At 37.4% G+C, this 12,406-nt stretch overlaps 1 protein-coding gene across 1 annotated transcript in view; it reads left to right on the top strand.

Moving 5' to 3' along the window:
- KDSR (3-ketodihydrosphingosine reductase) overlaps positions 1 to 12,004 on the top strand; it is a 14,203-nt gene extending 2,199 nt beyond the window's left edge. The window contains 8 exon segments of the mRNA XM_010132208.1: positions 786 to 842; positions 4,249 to 4,314; positions 4,460 to 4,555; positions 5,645 to 5,836; positions 6,267 to 6,350; positions 9,117 to 9,200; positions 11,059 to 11,160; positions 11,495 to 12,004. Of these exon segments, the coding sequence (XP_010130510.1) occupies positions 786 to 842; positions 4,249 to 4,314; positions 4,460 to 4,555; positions 5,645 to 5,836; positions 6,267 to 6,350; positions 9,117 to 9,200; positions 11,059 to 11,160; positions 11,495 to 11,614 (801 nt within the window). The 3' untranslated portion in view covers positions 11,615 to 12,004.
- The last annotated feature ends 402 nt before the right edge of the window (positions 12,005 to 12,406 follow it).

Genomic DNA, 12,406 nt, shown 5'->3' with positions numbered 1-12,406 from the left:
TAGATGACAACTGGGGTGTTAAAGATGATTCTTAAGATTCACAGGATATTTTGGTATCTAATCACCATTATGTCATACTTTTTACTAGTGAAAAAACTGTTCATCAAGACAAAAAAGGGTTGCTTTGTTTTTTTTATAACTAAGAGGTATTCAGAATTTTAGTTGGAATGATTCTGTTTTCATAATGGGTTATTTTATTTGTAGAGAAAAAACTAATTATACAGGAAATAAAGGCATCAAACTTTTCGGGGAGGTCTCAGTCCCAGCTGTCTTCGATAATTTATTTACACCTGAGAATTGACTTCGCATAACCTTGAATGCAGCCAGAATTACACAATTTTTCTGGAAGAAGTGTGACGATTTGAATTTACCAAATCTTAGATCAATTTTTATGATAGTTCCATGACAGTGATTGTTCTTCAGAATAGTTTATGTAATATTACATGAATATAAAATAGAACCAAAATACAGGAGAAAAAATAATACAGACAATCTTAGGTCCTCTTGGTAGTTTTATGAAACAAAAGCATCAAATCTACTATAGAAGTTGTTACGGGCTTTAGAACATTAAGTGAAAACCAGATAAGCAAGTTCTGGTAGCTTGATGGATTTCAGGTTTTCATCATAAATTCGTAATTCTGTAAAATGACAATAGTAAAGTGTTACAACTAGTTGAGAATAACTTTTTTGGTTTTTAGGGAGTGTTTTTAAGCCTTATTGAAATACTGAAGATTAATAGTGCTCTCAGAACTGCAATGCTTTAGCTGTGCTTGTATCCATTTCAGAACAAGCTGTTGCAGACAAAGAAGGAAATAGAAAAGCATTATGTTACCGACAAGCAGGTAAGATTCCTCACTGCTAACAGTGGCTGCTGCGTGTCTTGTTTAACAGAGTCACTGCAAGGTGGTTCAGTAGTCCTGTCTTCAAAACAAAGCTGTTTGACAAAAATGAGCGAGGACTCAGTATTTGAGTTCAAAAATACTAGTCTGCTCACATGGGATGTTCTGAACTCTGCTACATTTGATGTTGCCTAAATAATGCATTAGCCTGCTTTTCTTAGAGAAAAATATTGATGTCTTCAGCTGTCAGTACAGTACTCTTTTTCGGATAGTTGCAGTTTGCTGTCACTCAATAAGTGTTCTTCAAAATGAAGTAGAAGAACCAATTTTTTTTTTTTCAAATCTCTTGCTTTTTGCAATTCACGAACGCAGCGATTGTCTTGAAAGAAGTTTAGATTCTTGTTTCCAGGTCTAGTTCGCTACATCATTAGTTGTATTCCATTTCCTGGCAAAGCAGTGTTACATTTTCCAAGTTCTGTGACTTCAAAACACTGAAGCCGCTTCAGTGAGTAGGTAGTGCACTCGTGTAAAGGCACTGTCTTAGAGCTTAGTACTGGAGGTTCTCTATTAAAATAAGTAAGCTTCCTACATTTAAAATAGGCACCTTCAAGATGAAATGCTAAAGTTACTTTCTCACAGTACTAATAATCAGGGGAGAGGGGAAGCAGTATTCAGACTGTTAATGTCGTTGTCTTCTCCCTTGTGTTCCAGAACTTTATAGTTACTTTCATGATTACAAATACAAGCCATTTATTTGTCTGTGGAAAAGGATTTGAACTGATAAATTGGATATTCTGTTGAAAAGAAGCAATGGAAAAAGCTGAATATTTGGAGGCAATAATGTTAGTACTAGCCGATACAAAGTTTTCTTAATACTCCATTTATAAGATAAGATTCTGTCTTCACTTCCTTATATTTTTGTCAAACGGCTCAAGCTGATGTTTTTTTTCTCATGCATGCTGCCTTACCCAAGTCAACTTTATTTGAAAAAATAAGATGTTGAAGGTGAGGAGAAAGTGTATTTTGCCCACTTAAAATAAACCAACCAAATCCCCATAACCATTTTCTTTTAGCTGCTCTAGTAGTTTCCCACGCTTAGCATTAAAGTTAATCCCTTGTCAAACTCTGCGTCAGGGTGTTCTTGTTGAAATTTGTCCAAGCTTGATAGATGTGGAATTTCTAAGATTGTTACTTGGTGCATGTTCGTAAGAGTTGTTCCAAGGCTGAGCAAGCTCCAGCGTGGACTGAATAGGACTGCTTTTGTGGAAGCAGCTCTAGACTTGCAGCTGGGTTCAGCATCGGCAGTGGGAGCCGTAGGTGGCTGGCTCTTCTGAAACTGCTGTTGAAGACAAGCTCCGAAGGGCTGAAGACAAGGTCATAGGGAAGCCTGCCTGATCTGAATGCGAACAGAACTGGAAAGGGCTCACAGTGGAATAGCAGATCAGGAGCTGGGAAGTGAGGGTAGCCAAACCCAGAAAGGCTGTACAAAAGGGTTGTTGGAAGAGTGTAGATAAAGATATTGACTGATATGGATCACATACATGGAGACTTACATTTACTAGATCTTGAGCTAAGAGGCAAAGATCATCAGGAAAGATTATTTTTTACATGAGCACATGCTGTCACCATTGAGGTCTTGGATAGATATTGGCAACCAGGGTCTGACATCTGTGTACGTTTTAGTGTTTGACATTTGCACGTGACTTGTTTAGAGTGCTGACAGTGCAGCCTTTATGGGTATAGGTATGCAGTGGAACAAAATCCTTGCCCTTAGAGGTTTTTTGCAGTATTTTTTTTAATCCTTTTCCTAATACAGAATATTCCTGGTTAATTCACTGGGACTTGAACTGATCTTTTATTGTGAAAGCTTTATTAATGATCCAGCACCAGGCAGTATTTAGAACAAAAGGTGACAAACAGAACTGAGGATATTAAGACTATTTCTGGCAGCATGCTCTGTGTGTGCATGCTTTGATGTGAAGGTAATTAGTATATTGTAGCAGAAGAAAGAATGTATGGTAATGGAAACGAAGAGGAGAATTGTATAATGTGATAGCAGTCAGTAAAAGCTGTGGTAGTTCCTGGGTGGTACAAATAACAGTACAAATAACTAATTGTGCAGTCTGACATATAAAGCAACTGCTCCAGTTTTGGTACAGAACTGTGGTTTTTAACCTCCTCACTGGTCTTGCAAAGACATTCAGATAATAAAATAATGTCGTTTCTGTTCAATTGCTATTTTGTTCTTAAACTTGTGCAAGAAGATAAATATTTCCAAAATTTAATAAATACCCTAAGGGGAGGTGCATGCAGACCTGTCAATAACTTGAGCCACAAGTTTACTCTGATGTGCAACTACACACAATGCTGGAAGGCAGGAATAGCCAGCCTGCTGTGCAGGAATGACAAGCAGATGCTGTTTATGCAGCTAAGAAAAGTTGCAGTCTGACCAGAGGCAGAACTGACAAATGACTAGCTACCAAAGCAGTTAGTTACACTGTGGTAAGCTTTTGTGTGTGTGTGTCTACGTGTCCACATGCTCCATGACGGGGGGTCATGGTGATACTTGGTACAAACTGGTGATGACTTTGTTTTGTTTCACCTCAAACTGACTTTAAAGGAATTGACCCAAGTAACAGAAAAGATAGAAGTTGGGACAAGAACACAGGAGTCCCTCCTTTTATTGTCATATGAGATTGATTTTCCTTTCAGGATGATGAATTGCCCCAAAGCTCTGCTGACTGCTCAGCAGAGAGGGTAGCTTATTTGTCACTCTGTGGCCAAGCTGGAGTTTGTAGTGATCTTACAGTTTGTAAGTGGTACCTAAAGGCAGTGTTTCCTTTTGGCTGTAAGTAGTCTTGAATGTTCTTCAAAATGTAGATTCTGAGATCATCTTGCTGAAAGTAATCAGTGACTTTCAAGAAAAACAGGACCTAACTTTTAGCCCTTCTATGATGTGAAAAAAAAAAAATTGGTTTTTCTGAAAGATAAGCCTAAACCATGCAAATAGTTCACTTTGTGTTTAGTGCTGATGAAAGTTAAATATAGCACTGCGGTATTTTGGCTGTCTTAATTAGTAAATAACTCAAGTCATAGCATGTCTTAGTACAGTAAATTGGACTTGTTATTTTGCACGTGAGTAGCTGCTTTGAAGGTGCTGAAGTGCTTACTTGTTCTGAATATGATCTTTATTATACTACAGTGTGTGTGCATGAGAGAGGAGGGGAGAAGCTCAGGGAGTAGGGATTGCTTTCTCCAGTGTGGGAGAAGTGCAGACTGTCCTGTCAAAAAGACTTCTTGTTTTTCTAGAAAACGTTTTGTCACTGGGTTTTGTTTCATTTCAAAGGTTCGGAGTCCACAGTTACTGGACTTACTGTTGTAAAAATGTTCTTTCACTTTCCTTTTCTAGGTTGTACTGTGTATTTCTGTTGATGTATCTAAAGACTACGAACAGGTGGAGAATGTTCTAAAGCAGGTGAGGAAGTAACCGATTCACCTATGTATCTTAAGAAGCTTATGTGTGTGATGCATTTCTCATGGAAATAGATTCTTATAATGATATCGTGCTATAGGAAGGTTCTTCTAAAGAACATCGTAATAACCTCTCTCCCCTTTTCCAGGCCCAGGAGAAGCTGGGGCCAGTTGACATGCTTGTAAACTGTGCAGGAACGTCAGTGACAGGAAAATTTGAGGATATTGAAGTGAATTCTTTTGAAGTGAGTGAGCGTACTTTTAAATTTTACTATATGATGATTTCTTATTCAACTGTTCTAACACTTTGATTGCATTTCTGTGTCTTTGCAGACTTTGTATGAGTAGTGACACACTTGATTAGCTGTCAGAATTAGAATGTATCTTTAGATTTATGAGGACTGCCTCTAATTTCTCACTGAACTCGGCCCATTAATGGGTCAGAATAGTGAATTCTTTCTCTGGGATAGAGTCAGTCCTCAAGATGGCAAAAAAGCCTGGTGTATATTTTTATGTTTTAATGCTCTGTGAAAGGCAGTGAATTTCATATAGTGTCTTCTTTTCTGGTGAAGATTTTTTAAAATTTTTTTTTAACCTGTTTAAGAAAAATTTGGCTGTTACCAGTGTTGAACTCTGAGGTACACAAAGTGTTTGCAGCTTGAGAAGCTGCTGCTCTAACGAAAAGACAAACCAAACCCCTGTATCTTGGTTACTTTTGCCCACAGCCTTCGGGCCCCGAATAATCTACAGATTTAACATTGAATCACCTGAAAATACTAAATAGGCATAATTTTATAATAAATTTGAATTATCCATTCTAGTGCTTTTATAGGCTATCAGTTGTGGTTTAGCTCTTATAGAGTGAAATTAAAGACTTCCTCTTGTGCTGCCAGAGATTAAAATCTCTGAAATGCACAAATACATAGAATTTTTCCTGTTTCCTGTTTTAGAAAGCTCTTTAAACTTTCATTTCAGTATGTTTTCATACAGCGTGCATAAATGGATTGCTTCCTGGACACTGTTTAGGTTAGATTTTCCCTCAAATACTCTTCTTTTTTTTCCTTGAAGGCCATATGGTTCACAGTATTATCAGTATCCTGGCTTGTGGAGAGACTGGATTTCTTTTGGCTTGAAGTGAGGTTTTTAGCTATAAAACAGTTTATGAAGCTGCAGAATAGAAAACAACCGCTGTTTTCTTTTGCCAGCTGATAGAACCACAAGTCTAGTGAACTTCATTGTTAAAGACTGAAATAAGGATTTTTGATAAATAATACTAGACAGCCAAGGGATTCCCACTCTGCGGCTCAAATACTGTATCAATATCGTTTTTACAGAGATTAATGGCGGTCAATTACCTGGGCAGTGTTTACCCAAGTCGAGCGGTAATCGCTACTATGAAGGAACGAAGAATGGGAAGGATTGTGTTCGTATCATCTCAGGCTGGGCAGTTAGGCCTGTTTGGTTATACAGCTTATTCTCCAACAAAGTTTGCTCTACGAGGGTTGGCTGAAGCCCTGCAAATGGAGGTACGTGTGCAATAATTTCAGTACTTTTGACTGTAAACTTTTTATTTTACTAGCAGCACAGCACTTTTCATTGAAATAGTTCACTTTTTGTCTTGTGCAGCACTGCTGATATCTGTTGGCCCTTTTTTTGGCAGCAGTACAATCCTATTGCTCCGCGTGGGGCTGCAGAAACTAAGCTGATTTCAATTGCAGAAGAGGGAATAGATTGAATCTGTTCCTAGAACTGAAGATGCCCACATGTGCAGATGTTTTTAAAATCTTTTATTTTAACGAAAAAGACTTGCAAGTGCTGAATTTGAAGGTGACAACACTAGAAGCAATTTAAATTTGTATTTTCTGTATTTCTTTGGCACAAGGTAAATCAATGATGTTGTGAGGGACATGTGAATGCAGTCAGTATTAAGGTAACTCTTACTTCTCTAAAATACAGGTAAAACCTTATAATGTCTACATAACAGTGGCCTATCCTCCAGATACTGACACACCTGGCTTTGCAGAAGAAAGTAAAACAAAGGTAAATTGTCCTTCAGCAATACTGTCATGTGTTTTGCTTCATAGTGAGCAGTGCCTTTCAGATTTCATACACTTGTGTAGTACTTTCGAAATCATTGTGCATTAAGACTTTAAGAAGTACTTTTAAACATTGCGATTTTATCAACTGTACTGCTTAGAGTTACGTAGCTTGTAGGTTAATTTTGTGTAGTTTATTGTTCTGGCTTTAAATGGAAGAACTCCCGACTTTTAATATCTGAAACACTGGGAAGCCTCTCTGTACATAATTGAAGTACTGTTGTGGAATGGTAAACTGTGAAACCACTATTTGTTTTGATACCAAAACTTAATGAGCCAAAAATAATTTTCTTATTTTGCATCTTTGATAGTACACAGTTGTTCTGATAGATGTGACAAGTCAAACCTCAGTTCCTTCAGTGAAGTCTGCAAACTAATGCAGACTGTGTATGAATACATGTAATGACAGAGTTCAGTAGTGGCTGTTGTCTGTATTGAAGTAGGAAGGAAGGTGTCTTGCGTTGTGTTTGTAGTGCAAGCGACAATACCACTTTTCAGAAAGGCGTGTCAGCAGTAGGCCTTTTTCATTTGGCTTACCTTAAAAGTGAATATATCGACCTTGAAAAACTTAGTTGCCTCTCATCGTTAGACACGTCCGTACACGTGAAGTATGATTTCAAAAGCTGCATTCAGGCCCCCTGTTCAGACTGAACTATCAGGTAACCAGAGAAAAATGTGTCTTATTTTTTGTTTGCATACTGTGAACTAGAAACCTGCTATCTAAGATCAGCCTTTTCAAGATGCCCCATCATGTATAATAGGAAATTGGGCTTGAATTCCATTTTGTCTTTCACCCTTTGTATGGGAAATCAGTGGGGATTGTATAACGCAATTCTTACTTCATCATTTCTTAATAAAGATATTCTGTATTAAATGGTTACTCCCACGCATCCACATAAAGTGCCAGAATTAGACATCTGCAGATACTTGTATAGTTTGCATATTCTCTGCAGTGTTTTTTTTCTTCATAATAGCCTATTTCAGGGAATTGCAGGCACCAGCAAATGCACTGTTCATCTAATACTTCTCTGGAGAAGAGGTTCAGTGAGGTTTCTTTTACATGTCAAAAAGGTGCTGTCTTTTAAGCAAAGACTTACACTTTGTTTTAGCATATGTGAAATCTTCGAGTGACTTGCTCCTATTATGACAGTGCACCTTAAATCTCTGCGATATTGCATTGCTCTGACAGTTCAGATACTCATTTCTTATTGTTGCATTTATTTAACAGTGCTTGTTTGGAACATCTGTCTCTGTAGTTTGTGTAGCTTTTGGGACTAGGCTATTCTTCTCTGTAATCACTCAATGTAGTAAATGAAAATGTCAGGAACTAGGATACAGCTTTCCTGTCTTTTAATTGTTAAGCTTTTTTTTTTCTGCCTTTTTTTTTTTTTTTTGAGGCAACTGCTTTTCAAATGACAACAGTGTTTTGTCTGGGCAACTAGCCAGAACAAGTATTTAATGGCTGATTTCTGCCTGCCTTTTTTTCAACATGTCATTAACTTTAGCTGTTGCTCCTGAACAGCTGCTACTAATTTTTCCCCCAAACTTCAAGTATTTTAATTACTGTTGACATCCCTGTATCTCTTTCAGATTTGGCTGATAGTGGCCAGTAAGCTGAAAAGTATGTAGGGTTTATGAAATGGAGATCTAATGACATAAGCCATATCACTGTAGGAAAGCATGTAAAAGGTGTTCGTATGTGATTTCTGCTGGCAAAGGCATTGATTTTCCCCCTGCCCCCTTTTAAAATACACGTACTGGAAAAAAAATGTTTTCAGTGAGCCTGGTCAGTGAAATCAGTATTCATGATTTTACAGGTACTGGCAAATAGGCCTGTTTCTATGAAATTGAATTTCTGTAGTAATTTGGATTGACAATGAGAAACCTGTAGTTGCTCAGCGCTTCCCCAGAAATGCTTTTTTAAAGTATTAATCCCAGAATGAAACTAGTCCCAATATTTGACTAGGCTTGAATGCTTCACTTAAATTTGGTTATTAAATGTTACCAAATTAGCCATTACGACCATTGACTTGTGACCAAAAATTCTTTTCTTGCTAATTTAGCACTTTTTTCTTCATCAACAGAACCATGTATCTTATGATATTGAGCATTTAAATAGCTTGCTTTACAGTTAACTCCCTCATTGTTTTATTTGTTAAAAGAACATGAATGCAGACCAGAGTGGTTTGGGTTTTTTTCTGTGAAAGAAATTGTGACCACTACAATTGCTTTCTTCTAGTGAGGTAAAGTGGCATAAATGCTGTAAAACGTGAAGAAATAAAATGTAGTGATGGATTTTGGTGGATATCAGTGTGTGGAGTCTGAGAAATTAAATATTGTTTTGTAGGATCTTAAAATATTTCATGCTTATCTTTTAATTTTTCACAAAAACCGTGAATGAACTAATACAGGTGGTGAGGAGACATAGTGTAAGCATTTTGATAGGTCCTACTGAAAATAAACTATTTAGTAACAAACTATTAAAAAGTACAGCTCAAGGAGAAGTTGGCATTTGCCATCATAAAATTAGACCATTATTTATGAAAGTGCTTTTACCTTTCTGTAAGTGGATGATTTAGGTGACAGCGTGATGTCGCTGGCTAACAGTGATGCCACCTATGACAAAAGACCCCAAACCAAAATTTGACCTTCATGTTTTTCTCTCCTGTGTGTTGTTAATCAAACTCATATTGGTGTTTTTCTACTAAAGCCCTTAGAGACGAAGTTAATTTCTGAAACCTCATCTGTTTGCCAAGCAGAACAAGTCGCCAGAGTTATAGTTAAAGATGCCATAGTAAGTAAATGACTTTTTTAAAGTACATTCTTTGTGGGAGAGACTGGGATCACATGTAATGCTTGTTTAAGACTGGTTTAAGGCAACGGCTAAGCTAAATGCAAAGTCAGTTTACACAGAACAGTCCTCCCTGGATAGTTTGAAAAGGAAGTATTTTCTTTATTCTTCTTTCACCACTGTGCCCACAAATGATTTTATACAATCACTTGGAACTGAAAATTATCTGAAGCTGTACATTAGACAGGCAAAAATTATGCACCAGTATGATGCAATGTCTCAAAGGCAGATTATAACTGACTTTAAAGCACTAAACTCTATTGACTTTTTATATATCAAATACCATTTGTCTAACCTCAAAAGCTTGTTGAACTATCTTATTTTTCATGAAGACAAGTTAATGGAAAAATACTTTTACAATACATGAAGGCAGTCTAGACTTTTTGGCTTTTAATGTTTTTAAATATGTGACTTATGAGTGATTAAAGTACTTAAAATGCTGGTTTAGTGGTTAAAGGTGTATTGCCTCAATTTTTTTTTTAATGTTTAGTGCTATGAAATGCTTGCATGCTTAATAAAGCACCTCAGAGTGGAAACAAACATGACATTTCATGTTCATAAAGCACAGCAACTGAATCTTCAAATCTGTAATTATTTGGCAGTTCCAAATACTCTTGACCTTCAGCATGGTTTACATCTACAGCAGGTGTTCAGTTGTGAAGTTTTTACAGTATTTGCACAAATACAGCACATAAACACAAAATGATGTCTGGTTTTGGGGTGGTGAGTTTTAAAAGTACGTACTACCTCACACACAAAGTATTCTGCTTTGGTGCTTAAGGAAAACTAATCTCCTCTCTAAATCTTAAGCATCTGGTATTCCTACACCATGTTTTCCAGGATTTTGGATAATATTTTAGTTCAGTCAAGGTCTTTATGCACTCAAGCCATCAGCTGAGATACTAAAGTAGGAATTAAAAGGTAGCTCTGTACAGTAGGAATTCACAGTCCTCTGAGGGGTGTTTTGGGAAATAACCAAATCTCGTATCTTCTGCTACTTTGTATAGATTCGCTCCTCACCCTTATTCAGGAGCACCACCTTCTCCATTCACTGCTGCATTCCATAGATGTAATCCCGCAGTTTTTCAAAAAATATGTTTTCCACCCTAAAGTCTGCTGGAAACAAATGGGAGAAGCCTGGGAGTCAGGGCTGTAGAGCTGGAATTTTCTTGATGAGTAGTTAAAAAACAGCCAACCAACTTTTTCCTGCTGTCTGTCCCCCCCTTGCCTGCCAGTTGAATCATTCAGCAGGCTGCATATCCCGCAGTTTTGAGAAGGGCAAGTTAAAAATCCTTGACGTCGACGAAGGAGGGCCTGTCACCTAGCATTTGATATATACGCCTCTGCCAAATCTCATGTGATAGCAACCTAATTTTAACAGAAGGCACGTCGTGGTTTATTCTACAGTTACAGTAGCGACTGGTGACCTGACAGGGTGTAATTCTGTCTCTGAAATATGTTTACAGATGGGGAGACCATGATGCATTTTTCTCCATCTGTAAGCATGCTTCAGGAAGAAATTTAGAGCTTTTCTATCTGGTAAAGAAATGTGCAGTGTTTTAGCACTCATCTGTTTTTAAGTGAACACCTTTTGGAATGTTGCTGTATAGCACAAAATAATTTTGAATGTTTTGATTCTTAATTGTGGTGTTTATTTTTTTACATAAAAATATTTGTTGATAATGACATCAATCAGCTGTGTTCATCAAGAATAGCAGTTGAAATAAAACACAACATGATTTGCCACAACTGGGTAAATTACTTCTTTTCTATTCATAATCTCTGTTTTCCTTCCATCCAGCAAGGGAACTTTAACAGCTCAGTTGGATCAGACGGCTACATGCTATCAATAGTGACAAGTGGAATGTCACCAGTCACTTCTATTACTGAAGGTCTTCAGCAGGTAAGATTTGGGAAGGCCCCGTGGTCACAATTTCTTGTAGTTTAAAATACTTTAAAATGTAGAACAGTATGCAAACATTGATTATTTTCTCATCAAATGGAGACTTGGGTTTAGGAGGCTAAAGTAGTATTTTCAAGCTGAAGCAGCAAGCTGGCAGGAAAGCTGAGATTACTACCTGCTTCTCAGTCCTCAACTGTTACGTAGTTCTGATGGTTTTCATGAGTTTGGTTTTTTGACATTATGTAACATACCTGCTGGGAATTTTTTTTATCTCACAAGTACCACGCAATCCGGGATCTTAAATGCATTGAAAGATGTTTCTCTCTGTTTCCAGGTTGTTTGCATGGGCATTTTTCGCATCGTTGGCCTATTTTACCTAGGAAGTTTTGACAGTATAGTTCGTCGCTGCATGATGCAAAGGGAAAAGTCTGAAAGTGCAGATAAAACTGAGTAATCTTTAGTTTGAATTGAAAGAAGAATGTCAAAGAGTCCTGGACAGCCTGCTGCTTAAGTGGGACTCAGTTTTTCTCCTGAAGGATTTAGAGTGGAAGTACTTGCATATGTGACAGATGAGTGCCCTCAAAACCTATGAAAGAAAACAAAAGTACAACTCCAGAAAATGCCAAACTATGCAAAAGTGTGAATGAGGATTGGATTTTTTTTTTCTTGTGATTTGAGTTGGAGAGAATTTGGGGAACTTGTAAGTGATCTGCAGCATAGAATTTGAGAACGGACTGTGTGGTGATTCTGGACAAATGCTTAGGTTTTCTCACTTCGGTGCTTATGGACAAAATAAGTACCATGACAGACTGGGCTGAAGTAGATTGAAGTCCCCTAAACGAGTTGGTACCTTTTGATAGTGTTTTGGGACTGTTTTTAATTTGGAATGTTAACTTTTCCTTTGGCCGATTTACAGATCCTTCTGTCAATGACAGCTTCCCTTATTCTATCCAACATGCAACTGTGGAAACCTTAAAGTGGCAGATACATTTGTATGATCCAAGCTTTCTCAGACTGGGAGTAATTAAAAAGTATGGTTTAATATATGCATACTTTCTAAAGGGAGATGAAGAACCCATTCCCACAGAGAAATGCTAGGAGATATGATCGGGTCTGGCCTTTGAAGTATGTTGTGAACAAAGTAAACCAAACCAGTGTCAGTTGCGTTGATTATGACTTCCAGCATTTTAAGCCATTGAAATAATGTACAGTTTTTATGTTTCCTTATCTGCCAGTTTTTGCTCTG

Source organism: Buceros rhinoceros, unplaced genomic scaffold (genome assembly GCF_000710305.1).
Source record: "Buceros rhinoceros silvestris isolate BGI_N320 unplaced genomic scaffold, ASM71030v1 scaffold34412, whole genome shotgun sequence".
NCBI classification, from domain to species: Eukaryota; Metazoa; Chordata; class Aves; order Bucerotiformes; family Bucerotidae; genus Buceros; species Buceros rhinoceros.
The sequence above is the reverse complement of the archived record's forward strand: the minus strand, read 5'-3'. Positions and strand labels throughout refer to the sequence as shown.